The sequence below is a fragment of the Coregonus lavaretus genome (genome assembly GCF_964263955.1).
Source record: "Coregonus lavaretus genome assembly, chromosome: 5".
Lineage (NCBI taxonomy): Eukaryota > Metazoa > Chordata > Actinopteri > Salmoniformes > Salmonidae > Coregonus > Coregonus lavaretus.
The window spans coordinates 25,896,329-25,915,138 of record NC_139992.1 but is presented as its reverse complement, the minus strand read 5'-3'; the positions used below and the strand labels follow the sequence as shown (position 1 = coordinate 25,915,138).

The window sequence follows — 18,810 nt, the reverse complement described above, 5'->3', positions numbered from 1 at the left end:
TCTACGGCCTCGCGACCACCGCAGCTGGGCTTTCACCCCACCTTATGGGTCTAGCAGGGAACCAACCCCACTCGGGATTTACTCTCCGCACAACCACCCAGTTCGGGACTTACCCTTCTGGGATTTACCCTCCGTAGCGACCCCCCCTGTTCGGGACTTACCCTAAATCTATGACCGGTCGTAACACAATGGGCCTACTGAATAAACTCAGGCTTTCTAGATCCGTATCCTATAATTTGTATTCAGCCTACGACTCTCATCTCCCCAAGATGTAAGAATGAGTGGTAACAGGTGTAGGAACTATGCCTACCTTGTTTTTGGTGCCAGCTCCTGCTCCACTGATTCGGACTCTCCAGTTCGATTGTAAATCGTGGTGAATCCTGCCGATAACGCCAACTGTTAGGTTCTGAACAAACTGAGTAAAAACTAAAACGGACAACCAGAAAAAGCTCAAACCAAGTTTATTCACCCAATGGGTTATACAGCGGCAAAGACAAGGCATGATTACACAAGCACATATATTTATAACCTTCTAATAGGCGGGTACAACTCCTTACACATCTAGACAACCAATACATCTCTGTTGCTAGGCAGGAATTTAATTGGTGCCTCTCACTGGTGTAGTCATAGCCCTGCCTAATACTAAAACCTTTGTGAGCGTGGAAGTGTATGTTTGAGATAGGACTGTAGTAGGAGAGTCGTTGTGGTGGGCCTTTCTTCTCACTTCATCTGTTGGCTTGACCTCGAGACGCATTCCTCGCTCCTCCCTAGTTCCGCAGCTATCAGAGACTAACTATTGCCCTTCTCCTCCCTCCTTAGAAACACGGAACAGTATATTAACTTTCTACACTCAGTAACTTTCCATACACCTAGTTCCCATCTACCCTTCATTGACCCCAACATGTACATTCCTTATACATGTAAAGTAATCAATAAGTTCTAGTTTGATAACATGAATAAGTATATTTCAAGCTAGAATCCAACAATGGTGTATCAATACACCCAGTCACTACAAAGAGACAGGGTCATTCCTAACTCAGTTGCTGATGAGGAAGGAAACTGCTCAGGGATTCTGTACAGAATACAGATATTCCAAAACATGCATCCTGTTTGCAACAAGGCACCAAAGTAATACTGCAAAAAATGTGACAAAGCAATTCACTTTTTGTCCTGAATACAAAGTGTTATGTTAGGGGCAAATCCAATACAACACATTACGGAGTACCACTCTCCACATTTTCAAGCATAGTGGAGGCTGCATCATGTTATGGGTATGCTTGTAATCGTTAATCAAAAATATTTATAAAGCCCTTTTTACATCAGCAGATGTCACGAAGTGCTTATACAGAAACCCAGCCTAAAACCTAAAAAAGCAAGCAATGCAGATGTGGCAGCATGGGGAGTTTTTCAGGATAAAAAATTAACGGATGGAGCTAAGCACAGACAAAATCCTAGAGGAAAGCCTGGTTCAGTCTGCTTTCCACCAGACACTAGGAAATGAATTCCCCTTTCAGCAGGACAATAAGCTAAAACACAAGGCCAAATCTACACTGGAGTTCATTACCAGGAAGACAGTGAATGATCCTGAGTGGGCGAGTTAGTTTTGACTTAAAATCTACTTTCAATTTATGGCAAGACCTGAAAATGGTTGTCTAGCAATGATCAACAACCAATATGACAGAGCTTGAAGAATAATGGCCAAATGTTGCACAATCCAGGTGTGGAAAGCTCTTAGAGACTTGCCCAGAAAGAATCACAGCAGGAGTCGCTGCCAAAAGTGCTTCTACAACGTATTGACTCAGGGGTGTGGATACTTATATAAATGAGATATTTCTGTATTTCATTTTCAATAAATGTGCAAAAATTTCCCTAAACATGTTTTCACTTTGTCATTATGGGGTGTGTAGATGGCTGTAAAAGTATATATTTAATCAATTTTGAATTCAGGCTGTAACACAAAAAAATTGGAATAAGTCAAGGGGTATGAACACTTTCTGAAGGTACTGTCATAATAAAAGGCATTGGCAAATCAGCCAATGCCTTCATGGTCCTCTTCCTCAACATCCTAATCTGCTGTAAGCCTGACCTTCAGAGCTGTCAGCGGCCGCCTCCTCTATAGAGTCTGCAGTAGGCAAGCGTACCCGCCTTCCTCTACATCTATCTCTACCTCTACAAAATACATAACGTTATACTGTAATTAGTTGCCTTGTTTCATAAATCCATAACATATTACTATAAAAACGTTGAGTCACTAAAGGGCTGTAGACTAACCAGAATGATTTACAGCAAACAATTTCACACTTGTCTAGATAGGTTCATCCTTCACATGGACGTGTGGTGGATGATCATGATGGATAAGTCATCAGCTGATCATGGATAGTGGAACAAACACAAAATATGACATCCTATCTAACTAAATTAGGATTTAGTAATTTTAGTAATCTCGCTAACTACCTTAGTACAATAACAGTACAATAGTAGAACAACCATATCAGAAAACCTGATGGACTGCAGTTTGAGCATAGCTAGCCATCTTTTACATGGTAGCTAGCTATATTCAGAGATAATTTGTCTACATTCACAACATATTTACACAATTACAATCTTTTATAGAATATAAATCTAATTTAATCAATTACACGTGGAAAAATGTATTTGAGTGAACATTAGCAAGCCAGCAGCAGATGAAACAGAATGTGAATTCTCTCCTCCCCTTCCCTCTCCCCGCTTTTAGCTTGCAGCTATCATTGTCTAGCTGGCTAGGTTTAGGATATTTACTAGCCAAAACCAGTGACAAACTCAGCTATGCTATCGACATATGGCAGTACACAAAGAAAATCTAGCTCACTTATTTTGTCAGCAAGAAAGAAATAGCCACAATTTCATTCAGAAACAGAGGGAGAGGATAGCTAGATAGAGCAATAGCTACCTGCTGCCTCTTCAAGCAGCATTGCAACTAACATTATTCAGATCTGCAAATACAGACCTTTTAACAAAATAATTTAGTCTTTCAAGTGACATTATTGATAAATCATTGTCATAACCAATTTGACAACTTTCTTACCTCAACTTATTATCCAGGTTTCCATTTTGAAGCTGTCACCTACTGGGGCACTGAGGCTAATGGAGAATTTGCACCGTGACTTTTCATTGAAGTAAAAAAAATAGTTCCCGACCATATAGCCCTAATCCAATTAGCTATTTTTAGCTCATGTTGTCAAGTGTAAATGGACGTTTTCAGAAATAAAATCTATGATTGGACGGTAGTGTTGTTAAGGCTTTAAACAATCGTAACTATATTCTGAAATTAGAACGCTCTGGCTGGATTAAACATGAACTTCCCAGTGACCAACTGCCATTATGTTACAGGAAAATGCACAGTAACCTAAAATGTTTTTCGCTACGTTTTTTTTCTCATATATATATATATATATATATATATATATATATATATATATATATATATATATATATATATATATATATATATATATATACACACATACATACATACATACATACATACATACATACATACATACATACATACAGTGGGGGGAACAAGTATTTGATACACTGCCGATTTTGCAGGTTTTCCTACTTACAAAGCATGTAGAGGTCTGTAATTTTTATCATAGGTACACTTCAACTGTGAGAGACGGAATCTAAAACAAAAATCCAGAAACTCACATTGTATAATTTTTAAGTAATGAATTTGCATTTTATTGCATGACATAAGTATTTGATCACCTACCAACCAGTAAGAATTCCGGCTCTCACAGACCTGTTCGTTTTTCTTTAAGAAGCCCTCCTGTTCTCCACTCATTACCTGTATTAACTGCACCTGTTTGAACTCATTACCTGTATAAAAGACACCTGTCCACACACTCAATCAAACAGACTCCTACCTCTCCACAATGGCCAAGACCAGAGAGCTGTGTAAGGACATCAGGGATAAAATTGTAGACCTGCACAAGGCTGGGATGGGCTACAGGACAATAGGCAAGCAGCTTGGTAAGAAGGCAACAACTGTTGGCGCAATTATTAGAAAATGGAAGAAGTTCAAGATGACGGTCAATCACCCTCGGTATGGGGCTCCATGCAAGATCTCACCTTGTGGGGCATCAATGATCATGAGGAAGGTGAGGGATCAGCCCAGAACTACACGGCAGGACCTGGTCAATGACCTGAAGAGAGCTGGGACCACAGTCTCAAAGAAAACCATTAGTAACACACTACGCCGTCATGGATTAAAATCCTGCAGCGCACGCAAGGTCCCCCTGCTCAAGCCAGCGCATGTCCAGGCCCGTCTGAAGTTTGCCAATGACCATCTGGATGATTCAGAGGAGGAATGGGAGAAGGTAATGTGGTCTGATGAGACAAAAATAGAGCTTTTTGGTCTAAACTCCACTCGCCGTGTTTGGAGGAAGAAGAAGGATTAGTACAATCCCAAGAACACCATCCCAACCGTGAAGCATGGAGGTGGAAACATCATTCTTTGGGGATGCTTTTCTGCAAAGGGGACAGGACGACTGCACCGTATTGAGGGGAGGATGGATGGGGCCATGTATCGCGAGATCTTGGCCAACAACCTCCTTCCCTCAGTAAGAGCATTGAAGATGGGTCGTGGCTGGGTCTTCCAGCATGACAACGACCCGAAACACACAGCCAGGGCAACTAAGGACTGGCTCCGTAAGAAGCATCTCAAGGTCCTGGAGTGGCCTAGCCAGTCTCCAGACCTGAACCCAATAGAAAATCTTTGGAGGGAGCTGATAGTCCGTATTGCCCAGCGACAGCCCCGAAACCTGAAGGATCTGGAGAAGGTCTGTATGGAGGAGTGGGCCAAAATCCCTGCTGCAGTGTGTGCAAACCTGGTCAAGACCTACAGGAAACGTATGATCTCTGTAATTGCAAACAAAGGTTTCTGTACCAAATACTTATGTCATGCAATAAAATGCAAATTAATTACTTAAATCATACAATGTGATTTTCTGGATTACAGACCTCTACATGCTTTGTAAGTAGGAAAACCTGCAAAATCGGCAGTGTATCAAATACTTGTTCTCCCCACTGTATATATATACAGTGAGGGGGGAAAAAAGTATTTGATCCCCTGCTGATTTTGTACGTTTGCCCACTGACAGACTGATCATTTCTATCATTTTAATGGTAGGTTTATTTGAACAGTGAGAGACAGAATAACAACAAAAAAATCCAGAAAAACGCATGTCAAAAATGTTATAAATTGATTTGCATTTTAATGAGGGAAATAAGTATTTGACCCCCTCGCAATCAGAAATATTTCTGGCTCCCAGGTGTCTTTTATACAGGTAACGAGCTGAGATTAGGAGCACACGCTTAAAGGGCGTGCTCCTAATCTCAGCTTGTTACCTGTATAAAAGACACCTGTCCACAGAAGCAATCAATCAATCAGATTCCAAACTCTCCACCATGGCCAAGACCAAAGAGCTCTCCAATGATGTCAGGGACAAGATTGTAGACATACACAAGGCTGGAATGGGTTACAAGACCATCGCCAAGCAGCTTGGTGAGAAGGTGACAACAGTTGGTGTGATTATTCGCAAATGGAAGAAACACAAAAAACTGTCAATCTCCCTCGGCCTGGGGCTCCATGCAAGATCTCACATTGTGGAAATCAGCCCAGAACTACATGGGAGGATCTTGTCAATGATCTCAAGGCAGCTGGGACCATAGTCACCAAGAAAACAATCGGTAACACACTATGCTGTGAAGGACTGAAATCCTGCAGCGCCCGCAAGGTCCCCCTGCTCAAGAAAGCACATATACAGGCCCGTCTGAAGTTTGCCAATGAACATCTGAATGATTCAGAGGAGAACTGGGTGAAAGTGTTGTGGTCAGATGAGACCAAAATCGAGCTCTTTGGCGTCAACTCAACTCGCCGTGTTTGGAGGAGTAGGAATGCTGCCTATGACCCCAAGAACACCATCCCCACCGTCAAACATGGAGGTGGAAACATTATGCTTTGGGGGTGTTTTTCTGCTAAGGGGACAGGACAACTTCACCGCATCAAAGGGACGATGGACGGGGCCGTCAAATCTTGGGTGAGAACCTCCTTCCCTCAGCCAGGGCATTGAAAATGGGTCGTGGATGGGTATTCCAGCATGACAATTACCCAAAACACACGGCCAAGGCAACAAAGGAGTGGCTCAAGAAGAAGCACATTAAGGTCCTGGAGTGGCCTAGCCAGTCTCCAGACCTTAATCCCATAGAAAATCTGTGGAGGGAGCTGAAGGTTCGAGTTGCCAAACGTCAGCCTCGAAACCTTAATGACTTGGAGAAGATCTGCAAAGAGGAGTGGAAAAAAATCCCTCCTGAGATGTGTGCAAACCTGGTGGCCAACTACAAGAAACGTCTGACCTCTGTGATTGCCAACAAGGGTTTTGCCACCAAGTACTAAGTAATGTTTTGCAGAGGGGTCAAATACCTATTTGCCTCATTAAAATGCAAATCAATTTATAACATTTTTGACATGCGTTTTTCTGGATTTTTTTGTTGTTATTCTCTCTCACTGTTCAAATAAACCTACCATTAAAATTATAGACTGATCATGTCTTTGTCAGTGGGCAAACGTACAAAATCAGCAGGGGATCAAATACTTTTTTCCCTCACTGTATGTATGTGTGTGTGTGTGTATATGTATGTATGTATGTATGTATGTATATATATATATATATATATATATATCCTTTAAAATACTAAAGAGTTAATCAGGGTGATTTTTCCACAAATAGACAGGTATTTACCTTTCCATGGTAGCAAATTTTTGCTAGCTTTCCATTAAAATGTATTGGAGTGAGATCATTTATTTCATTTGGGATATGTATTCCGAGTATATCCACATCACCATCAGACCATTTTATTGATAAACTACATGGTAATGTAAAAATTGTATTCTTTAGTGATCCAATACGTAATATAGTACATTTATCATAATTTGGTTGTAATTCAGAGAGGTTAGAAATGTATCTAGATCCTCTGAGGCTGTGGAGGGATTCAAAGTTGTGGATTTAAAACAAAACATGAATCATCAGCTTACAATGATACCTTTGTTTTTAAGCCCTGGATTTCTAATCCTTTGATATTATTGTTGGATCTGATTTTAATAGCTAACACAGTAACCTCTTAATAGTGCAACTCTTGATTGTCACAAGTGCTTGCAAAGACTTTAGAACTAGGAGTGGACAAATGAGATGCTCAACCTTTATCAACATAATGATAAAACCACTTAAATTGGTACAGCACTTCCACTAACGGTTGGCACAAATGCATCAGATTTTAGACCATGTCCCCAAATATAAAAATGAGCCCAAGCCAGCACATTGACCCCACCAACATTTCAAAGTGCAGTGAATGTAAGGTAAACAACAAGTCATTTTCAACATTAACACCTGAATTCAACTGTAAAAATACAATATTTTTACTGCAACTCAATAGCTGGTAACTTACTGTCAAATTACAGGTAATATTTAACAGTGTGTAACATTAGCTCATCTGAAGTATCCTATAAGTATAACGGTAGAACCTGTCATTCATTCTACCTGGAACCAGAGGGTTCTTCATGAGAGGGTTCTAAATGGAATTCAAAAGGGTTCCCCTACCTACATGTACAAAACAAAGGGTTCTATGTAGTGATGTTAGGTTTGATACCGGAGCTCTGAGGCATGTGCCGAAATCACTAAGCAGCTAACTTTGAAGCAGTGTGCCAATGCGCATCACTTTATCAGAAGTACGTCAATGACGTCTGAAGCTTAGTTTGATCACATGCTTTTTCCAAATGTGAGATCCCACTGATTTCGCAATGGTTCCAGTGCTTTCTTCGATTCCAAGCTGCTTTAAAACACTGACCTCTACTGAACACCGTACTTACAAATATAGTAAAATGTTGTACATGTAGTTTCACTTGACTGGTAGTTTAGCAGGTAGAATAGGGAACTATGGAACATTCAGGGTTGTGAGGGTATGAGATCGAATCCCGTTGAAGACACAGCACACTATTTCGAAAATTGTTTTAACCAAACTCTGCACTGTTGTTCAAATAATTAATTTGATTTAGTATAGTATAAGCTTCTGTCTTAAACATACAAAAAAATGCCATAGATTCAGTTTTAGAAAAATAGTCAACTTGAAGTAAAAAAGGGAAGCATTATGTAAGATGCGAACCTGGTTGGTATACTAATGCCAACGACTTACCGCTGCGCCACAGAGTTTTGATAAACAGTCAAATATTTGTTTAGATCCGATAATCATATGCTATTTATTGTTGACCAGCAGATGTCACTAATGTGCATTTTGAACAGATAATGAAGCTCAGAGAAATGATCAGTTTTTCGGCACAATTTAGTGAAAGCGCCGAAGCCTTCAGAAAGCCTCGGTATCACATCACTAGTTGTATATGGCACCCAAAAGGGTTCCCCCATAGAGACAAATGACATTTATATTGGTTGTAATCTTTTAACAATCTTTATCACACCCACAGATCCAGTGGTGTAGCAGGAAATTCAGATTGTGAGTTCAAATCCCAAGTGAGGTTGATTCTCACGTAATCAGAATTTTGCTGGTCTGCAAAACCACGGTCATCATTATCATATTTCCCAGCATGCTCTATTGCAGATTTTGAGTTTTAGAATTGTTTGTTTCAAGATCTGTGTTTTTGTATGTGCATTGATTGATTGATTAATCAATAAGTGTGTCTTATACTACACAAAAATACATTTAATATATTTTTCTAAACTAATCCAATCTGTTAGTTGGACTTATTGCACCTGTTACTGAAATATTATTTTTTTCAGTTTAGCTCAGGGGTGTTTGACTCTTACCCTACGAGGTCTGGAGCCTGCTGGTTTTCTGTTCTACCTGATTATTAATTGCATCCACCTGGTGTGTCAAGTTTAACACAACGAAGGCTGCTCACCAGCCTATGCTTGTCTATGCTGTTTTTTTCAGCAGGGTCAGCCCTTCTCACCCTCTCTCTCTCTTCCCCAGAGTGGGCCAGCCATGGCCTCAGTCTGCAGTGAGAGCAGAGGGAGACACACTGCACTTCATAAGTCTCAGCTCTGAGCTGAATGGCCTTTACGCCTGTGAGGCCTCCAACCCTTACGGACAAGCAACTGGCACTCAATATGTGCACATCGCCTCCAGTGAGAACAGAGAGAGAAAATATATTTATAAAAATATGCGCGCACACACACAATTCATGATGGTTTCTTTACTGGCTGCTTATAATTTCATTGTTATATTAGGGACAATTATGCGAAATGTGATGTAGCATGTATGTATACCAAAGTTGAGCAAGATGCTCACTTATATTTCACTGCGTGTGTTAGTATCAGACTTATGGCCTCATTCCTTTTTACAGGAAGGTTTCAAAACTAAGATTGTCATGATTAGGGCTGTTATGATGACCGTATTACCGCCACAACAGCGGTCAAATTCCACGTGACCATTTAGTCACGGTAATTAGGCTTCTCCAAGCTCTGATGCTGCTGATGGTTATTAGTAGCCTACCAAACTTGCTAACTGCCTGTACTCAGCACTCTATTGTCCCTCTAATCACTCTGATACCAATGCAAATGTAATCGAAAATCTAATCAAACACTTCATGAGAGCCCATGAGCTCATGTTGCGCAACATTTCTATAGGCTATGCAATTGCGTGAGAACAGAGTGATGGTCTATTAAAAATAGGAGGATCCCATCAGCTATCTATAGGCTTACTATATTTATTTCTCAACTTTCCTAATATTAAGCACATTGCTTCTCTTTACAACAGGAGTATAGCCTACCTGGCTGGCATGAAAATGAACCATGGGAAAAGCGTCCTCCATTTGCATTCTGCAATTTTTCCCCCTGCCCCTGTTTCAAGACCGATGCATGATAATGTTGCATTCTAAATCAAAACAAATTTCACACATTATTTAGTATATGTAAAGACGAGATTAAATCAAGAAATGTCTGATGTGTGACAATATTAGCCCATCACTTGTGAATGATATATTTACATTGACATTTTAGTCATTTAGCAGACGCTCTTATCCAGAGCGACTTAGTTAGTGAGTGCATACATTTTTCATACTGGCCCCCCGTGGGAAACGAACCCACAACCCTGGTGTTGCAAGCGCCATGCTCTACCAACTGAGCTACAGGGGACTTATATTATCACTTGTGAGTGATGCCCAGCTTGTGTGCCTTTTTTTTGTTGCTTTTTCAAATCATAGTCGCACACCTCATGTAGCCTAGCCCATATGCCTATATGTTCTGGCCAAATAACTACTTAACATTAACATTAAGCACATTAATCCACTTTACAACGGGTGTAGAGCCTAACTGGCATAAAGAATTTCACCATAAAAATGCACCTTTATAATAAAAGCATTCATGCATAATCGCATTTGTGGTCACTTTTGAGAATGGTGTTTTCCCGCTGATGGAACATTCGTGCTTATAGCCTACTGTCATGTGCGCATTGCTGCGCTTATAATGTGAAGAAATAGCCTAATAGTTTATAAACATTTTAAGCTAAATGTTCTGATCTGTTGTGTCAGCCTCATTGCTTAAAAAAGGTTTTTTGATGCTAGTGGTTATATTAATTTGGGATCTATCCCATCCCACAACTGTCCTAGACTATGTTTGGAATATTTATTTCTCGCACAGATTAGAATAGGTCAACTTTTGTACTATGGGGGATAATAGATTGGATAAGGACACGCGTGGTTGCGTCCCCGATGTGTCTGTCTTTGTGTCCCCGATGCGTCCCCGATGTGTCTGTCTTTAGAACATGTTGATGTTCTAAAGGTCTGCATCAGTGGCTTGTAGGCTATGCCTGAAAGCCAGGAGATGCTAATAGTGTTCATGCTAATTAACGTCAATCACCATGAGGTCGGCAGTTATTTGCTTGACAATCACCGGCTGAAGAAATGTCATGACCGCCACAGCCCTAGTCATGATACACACTTTTCACTTACTGCATATGTACACATATTATAACCTCCTAGCATTATCTCTTTGCTTTCTACAGGAAAGTGTTTGCATTAGAGCTACGATGATTGCTAGGGCATGTATTGTAGTTGTAAATGCAGCCTGTTTCTTATATTAACTATATCCCACCCCCTCACAGATACCTCTGCTGCCTGTTGGGTTCTACTTGTTGTCATTATGTTTCTGACTGTTGCTGCTGCTGGACTCCTATGGTATCGGTGCAAATACGGAAAATGTATTTGGTAACGTCAGCTTCTGAAACTCAAGTATTGAATTTTGCGTAGTGAAAAATTTATTTGTATTGAATGATCATACATTGATTTTGCTTTCAAATCCATGTTTTCTTTTTCTGGACTATATCCCAGGAGTTCAGTCATGGGTGATCACCAGTTCGAGGCACCATCACAGGTATGTGACTATGTTACAGGCCACCATTGTTGCGTGACTAACCTATCTTATCAGCCACTTTTTGCTCTGCAATAATACTGTTAAAATGTCTAATGACAAGGTTGAGGAAGATGAAGGTGAGCTATAAACCAGGAGGGCAGATAAGGAAGAAAGTTCATAAGGTAGGGTACATACTCTTTTATAATTTTTTTGGAAACATTTGAAATATTATTCCCCTAAAAAATGTATAAAGGTCTATTTATTGTGTTAGCTTGAAGAAGTCGCCAGACAGGCTGAGAGCGAATGCCATAAGAATCTTAGACGTGTAGACTCGACCCTACATTACAGTGCCTTCGGAAAGTATTCAGACCCCTTGACTTTTTCCACATTTTACAGCCTTATTCTAAAATGGATTAAATAAAAAAATATCCTCAGCCATCTATACAATACCCCATAATGACAAAACGAAAACAGGTTTTTAGAAAATGTTGCAAATGTGTTAAAAAATATACCTTATTTACAGATTCAGACCCTTTGCTATTAGACTTGAAATTGAGCTCAGGTGCATCTGTTTCCATTGAACATCCTTGAGATGTTTCTACAACTTGAAGTCCACCTGTGGTAAATTAAATTGATTGGACATGATCTGGAAAGGCACACACCTGTCTATGTTAGGTCCCATAGTTGACAATGCATATCAGAGCAAAAACCAAGCCATGAGGTCGAAGGAATTGTCTGTAGAGCGCCGAGACAGGATTGTGTCGATGCACAGATCGAAAGAATGAAGATTATCAGTGGTCTTGTATGTCTTCCATTTCCTAATAATTGCTCCCACAGTTGATTTCTTCAAACCAAGCTGCTTACCTATTGCAGATTCAGTCTTCCCAGCCTGGTGCAGGTCTACAATTTTGTTTCTGGTGTCCTTTGACAGCTCTTTGGTTTTGGCCATAGTGGAGTTTGGAGTGTGACTGTTTGAGGTTGTGGACAGGTGTCTTTTATACTGATAACAAGTTAAAACAGGTGCCATTAATACAGGTAACGAGTGGAGGACAGAGGAGCCTCTTAAAGAAGAAGTTACAGGTCTGTGAGAGCCAGAAATCTTGCTTGTTTGTAGGTGACCAAATACTTATTTTCCACCATAATTTGCAAATAAATTCATTAAAAATCCTACAATGTGATTTTCTGGAGAAAAAAAATCTCAATTTGTCTGTCATAGTTGACGTGTACCTATGATGAAAATTACAGGCCTCTCTCATCTTTTTAAGTGGGATAACTTGCACAATTGGTGGCTGACTAAATACTTTTTTCCCCCACTGTATGTGCCAAGCTTGTAGCGTCATACCCAAGAAGACTCAAGGCTGTAATCGCTGCCAAAGATGCTTCAACAAAGTACTGAGTTAAGGGTCTGAATACTTATGTACTTACTTATTTTTATAAATTGGCATTAAATTCTAAAAACATGTTTTTCCTTTGTTATGTTTGGTATTGTGAGTAGACTGATGAGCGGGAAAAAAAAAAATTTAAACCAATTTTATAATAATACAAAAGTGGAAAAAGTCAAGAGGTCTGAATATTTTCCGAAGGCACTGTATGTCTTCTCTCTCACTTGGAGCTGCATGGCAAATGGTCCAGGAACACAAGGAAAGAACAAAGGACCATGCCCAAGGACTAGTCAGCCCTTCCCCCTCTGAGGGGCCAAAATGTATCTCTCTGTTACAGTATCCAGAGGACTGACTATTGAATGTGTGATAGTATCCATGTTTGGTATCTATAGCATTATTCTATCTGAAACTTGTTCACTGAGGATAACTCTAATGCTATCTATATGGATGTATGATCTCTGTGGTAACTTGTATCTGTACAGGGTTAACTCTAAATTACCCTATGCAAAGAGTTGTATGGTCCTCTCAGGAATTCTGTCTCATCCCCCACACAAGCCTTTAGATGCTGTGACACCCTGTGGAGATTGGTCCTTGGTGGTCAGGTTACACTGTAAACTTGGTATTGTTTGATTGGTCAATGGTAGTTGGTTTTGGGTTGAAGGTTACACCTTCAGATGTTATGAATTGAATTAAATGCCTTTTTCCCTCATCAACAGGATAAGAGAGGGAACAGTTGGATGATCAATTCTCATGTCCTAGGCTTCAAAGCATCTCCTTGTTTGCATCACCTACTGGTATGGCAACTGCTCGGCATCGACCGCAAGGCGCTACAAAGAGTACATCATTGGCCCAAGCTTTCTCCGATCCAGGACGTCTATACCAGGCAGTGTCAGAGGAATGCCCTAAAAATGTACCCCCTGTACATAGCCTCATTATTGTTATTTGTGGGGGGAAAAATAAATTAAAATAATACTGAGTAATGGGTCTGAATACTTATGTAAATGTGATATTTCAGTTTATTCTTATAGCAAAAAATCAGTTTGTGCTTTGTCATGATGGTGTATTTAGCTATTTTTTTTGTTTTGTTTGCCCGACCAAGATTTACATGCTAAAATCATCACTGGTCGTTTCTACTGTAGTATTCCGTATGTATGGAGCATAATGTATTTACTGTTTTATTCATGTTTCATGTACTGGTGACAAATCATGCATTCTGATTCTTGTATAGATTGTAATGGACACATATGATGTGTGTAAAATACTTTTTTGTAGGTTGTACTGACTACAATGAGATAATGCTAGCTATTTGCCAGCTATGTGTGTGTGTAGCAGGGTTGGTTATGTTTCCACTTGCCTCTAAAGAAATGTGTATTAAATGTTCAAGCGTTCTTATTGGTTGGTTCAACTCTGATGACAATAAGGCGTGTTGTGATTGGCCCCGCTTGCAGCTATGGGGAGATCACGACCCAGTATGAAAATGTGATGCAAGGGGTAGGTCATGTTCTGAATACTGTTTTATATTTTACAATGTGTACGTTACTGATTTATACATGTGTGGGTATATGGTACCTGTTAGGGATTGAGGGGCTTTCTGGGATGTGCTTTGGCATATGATTACATTTTACAAATTTTAGTCATTTAGCAGACGCTCTTATCCAGAGCGACATACAGTTAGTGAGTGCATACATTATACACTGCTCAAAAAAATAAAGGGAACACTTAAACAACACAATGTAATTCCAAGTCAATCACACTTCTGTGAAATCAAACTGTCCACTTAGGAAGCAACACTGATTGACAATACATTTCACATGCTGTTGTGCAAATGGAATAGACAACAGGTGGAAATTATAGGCAATTAGCAAGACACCCCCAATAAAGGAGTGGTTCTGCAGGTGGTGACCACAGACCACTTCTCAGTTCCTATGCTTCCTGGCTGATGTTTTGGTCACTTTTGAATGCTGGCGGTGCTTTCACTCTAGTGGTAGCATGAGACGGAGTCTACAACCCACACAAGTGGCTCAGGTAGTGCAGCTCATCCAGGATGGCACATCAATGCGAGCTGTGGCAAGAAGGTTTGCTGTAGTCTGTCAGCGTAGTGTCCAGAGCATGGAGGCGCTATCAGGAGACAGGCCAGTACATCAGGAGACGTGGAGGAGGCCGTAGGAGGGCAACAACCCAGCAGCAGGACCGCTACCTCCGCCTTTGTGCAAGGAGGAGCACTGCCAGAGCCCTGCAAAATGACCTCCAGCAGGCCACAAATGTGCATGTGTCTGCTCAAACGGTCAGAAACAGACTCCATGAGGGTGGTATGAGGGCCCGACGTCCACAGGTGGGGGTTGTGCTTACAGGGTCAGTCATGGTGTGGGGTGGCATTTCTTTGGGGGGCCGCACAGCCCTCCATGTGCTCGCCAGAGGTAGCCTGACTGCCATTAGGTACCGAGATGAGATCCTCAGACCCCTTGTGAGACCATATGCTGGTGCGGTTGGCCCTGGGTTCGTCCTAATGCAAGACAATGCTAGACCTCGTGGCTGGAGTGTGTTGCAGTTCCTGCAAGAGGAAGGCATTGATGCTATGGACTGGCCCGCCCGTTCCCCAGACCTGAGTCCAATTGAGCACATCTGGGACATCATGTCTCGCTCCATCCACCAACGCCACGTTGCACCACAGACTGTCCAGGAGTTGGCAGATGCTTTAGTCCAGGTCTGGGAGGAGATCCCTCAGGAGACCATCCGCCACCTCATCAGGAGCATGCCCAGGCGTTGTAGGGAGGTCATACAGGCACGTGGAGTCCACACACACTACTGAGCCTCATTTTGACTTGTTTTAAGGACATTACATCAAAGTAGGATCAGCCTGTAGTGTGGTTTTCCACTTTAATTTTGAGTGTGACTCCAAATCCAGACCTCCATGGGTTGCTACATTTGATTTGTGTGATTTTGTTTTCAGCACATTCAACTATGTAAAGAAAAAAGTATTTAATAAGATTATTTCATTCATTCAGATCTAGGATGTGTTATTTTAGTGTTCCCTTTATTTTTTGGAGCAGTGTAAATGCCTGACGCATTTCAATTTTGGAAAATCTCTTATAAAATGGGTTAAAATCATGTATAGTAACCCTAGGTGTAAAATAGTAAATAATGGCTATTTCTCAGAAAGTTTTAAACTGTCAAGAGGATTAAAACAAGGTTGTCCACTATCGGCATATCTATTTATTATGGCCATCGAAATGTTAGCTATTAAAATCATATCCAACAATAATATCAAAGGATTAGAAATCTAGGGCTTAAAAACAAAGGTGTCATTGTATGCTGATGATTCATGTTTTCTTTTAAATCCACAACTTGAATCCCTCCACAGCCTCATAGAGGATCTAGATACATTTTCGAACCTCTCTGAATTACAATCAAATTATGACAAATGTACTATATTACGTATTGGATCACAAAAAAAATACAATTTTTACATTACCATGTAGTTTACAAATAAAATGGTCTGATGGTGATGTGGATATAGTCGGAATACATATCCCAAATGAAATAAATGATCTCACTCCAATACATTTTAATGGAAAGCTAGCAAAAATCTTGCTACCATGGAAAGGTAAATACCTGTCTATTTGTGGAAAAATCACCCTGATTAACTCTTTAGTATTATCCCAGTTTACCTATTTGCTTATGGTCTTTCCTATATCTAGCGAACAGTTTCTTAAATTATATGAGAAAAATATATTCCATTTTATTTGCAACGGCAAGCCAGACAAAATTCAACGGGCCTATTTATATAATGAATATGAATTCGGAGGACAGAAATGATTAAATATTAAAGCATTAGACCAATCACTAAAAGCTTCAGTCATACAAAATTATACTTAAATCCAAACTAGTTCTCTAGCAAATTAGTAAGATTGTCTCACCCAATGTTCAAGAATGGCCCTTTTCCCTTTATTCAGATTTCAAATAACTGAAAGTGAGAGGTTGTAAAGGAAAAAATCTCCCAAATATCACTATTTCTAAAACACGCCATAGAAATTTGGTTGCAATTTCAATTTAATCCTCCAGAAACGACAGAACAAATAATGCAACAAATATTGTGGTTAAACTGAAATATACTAATTGATTTTAAAAAAATCATTATTTGTTTAATTGTTTTTGAAAAAATGTATAATCTTCGTAAATGAGATCATAGGTAGGACTGGTGGAGTTATGTCACACATGCTGCTAACAAAAATATATGGAAATGTCTGCTCTACCCAAAATTACAACCAAATAATTGCAGCATTACCACAAAAATGGAAGAGGAAAGTGGAAGGAGAAAAAGTCAGGAACTTGTCTGTCGGCCTTGCATTAAAGAACATAATTGGTTAAAGAATATTGTGATAAATAAACAAGTATACCAGTTTCATTTAAGGACCAAAGGATTGACAGCCATCCCAAATAGATTGCAAAATCGTTGGGAAGAGATTTTTGACGTACCGATTCCATGGCATAGTGTGTGTTTATGAACTGATACGCAAAACGACACTGGATTCAAAACTTAGAATTTTTCTATGTAAATTATTATACAAAACTCTTGCTACCAATAGAATGTTATTTATATGGGGGATACAATCTTCCCAGCTCTGCAGATTTTGCTGCGAAGAGACAGAATCATTAGATCATTTGTTTTGGTACTGTCCATTTGTAGCTTGTTTTTGGTCACAGGTCCAGGAATGGCTGAAGGATTGCAATATTTACCTGGAGCTAACCCTGCAGATAGCACTACTGGGTGATCTGAAAAGTCATAGTCAATCGATCAACAATATAATAATACTTTTATCAAAAATGTTTATTTTCAATTTACAGTCTGTAGAAACAATGAGAATATAAGGATTCAGAACTTTTGTGAAACATCACAGTACAGTTGAAAAATCTATGGCAAATAGAAATCCAATATGGATGGTGTTGAATGGAGCTGAAGGATGGGACTAATAACAACTAACAACAACTAACAACAACAAGATAACTAATGTAAAATGTCCATAATAAGTATATAGGTTATAGGTTGAGAAACAACTGTATATTATCAGTAACTTTCTTCTTCGAGAAAAACATACAACAAGACTTCACCACTGACAATTTAAAACCCCCAGTCAATCGACAATCTTTCAACATCCGCTATAGCTTGTTGAATAGATTTGATCACGAGAGACATTCCTTCCACTCTTCCAAGTAGCTCCATCATCAGCATATAGGGAAGCCCCAATACCCCTATCTACATTCGAAAACACATCATTAATCATAATGTTGAACAAAATAGGACTGCTGGCACTGCCTTGAGGACTACCATTGTCAACTCCATAGGCATTAGATAAAATTGATCCTATTTTAACTCGAAAAGTGCGATTAAATAAGAAGGCCAAAACCCAGTTATATAATCTCCCACCAATACCAAGTCTTTCCATTTTAATCAGTAGGCCTTCTTCTCCACATAGTGTCACAAGCCTTTTCAATGTCAAAAAAGACAGTAGCCATTACTTCTTCCATGACCAGAGTTTTTTCAACTTCATTGCTCACCTTTACTAATGCATCTAAAGTAGATCTACCTTTACGGAATCCACTTTGACATTGACTCAATAAACCTCTATGTTCCAGGAAATATTACAATCTATTGATTATCATCTTTTCCATCAGTTTACACAAGTTAGAGGTCAGTGCTATTGGTCTGTAACTATCAGCACAGGAAGGGTCCTTACCAGGTTTTACAAAAGGAAATATTACTGCACTTTTACAACCAGAAGGTATAACCCCCTAACTCCAAATCTTATTCAATAATCCCAGGAGAACATGTATGACCTCATTAGGTAGATGCTTAAACATTACATAGCACAACTGACCATGACCTGGGACTGTATATCCACAGCCTATTAAGGCTGAACTTATCTCATGTATGGTAAAAACAGCATCCAAAGAAGAGTCAACAGTATCCCTTTTCTTATAAACATTAACATGAGCATTTAAAATCTCACACCTGCGTTGCTTATATA

The 18,810-nt window shown here is 39.7% G+C and overlaps 1 protein-coding gene across 11 annotated transcripts in view; it reads left to right on the top strand.

Moving 5' to 3' along the window:
* The window catches only part of LOC311130025 (nectin-4-like), a 54,258-nt gene extending 40,086 nt beyond the window's left edge, over positions 1–14,172 (top strand). For 4 of the 11 annotated variants that reach the window (XM_084162635.1, XM_084162632.1, XM_084162634.1 and 1 more), the window contains 5 exons: positions 9,025–9,179; positions 11,155–11,257; positions 11,381–11,423; positions 11,524–11,584; positions 13,501–14,172. In XM_084162635.1, coding sequence (XP_084018761.1) covers positions 9,025–9,179; positions 11,155–11,257; positions 11,381–11,423; positions 11,524–11,550 — 328 coding nt within the window. In that variant the 3' untranslated portion in view covers positions 11,551–11,584; positions 13,501–14,172. The remainder of the gene's footprint in view (positions 1–9,024; positions 9,180–11,154; positions 11,258–11,380; positions 11,424–11,523; positions 11,585–13,500) is intronic. The other 7 variants (XM_084162631.1, XM_084162627.1, XM_084162630.1 and 4 more) reach the window with 3 other exon arrangements.
* Positions 14,173–18,810: the final 4,638 nt, after the last annotated feature.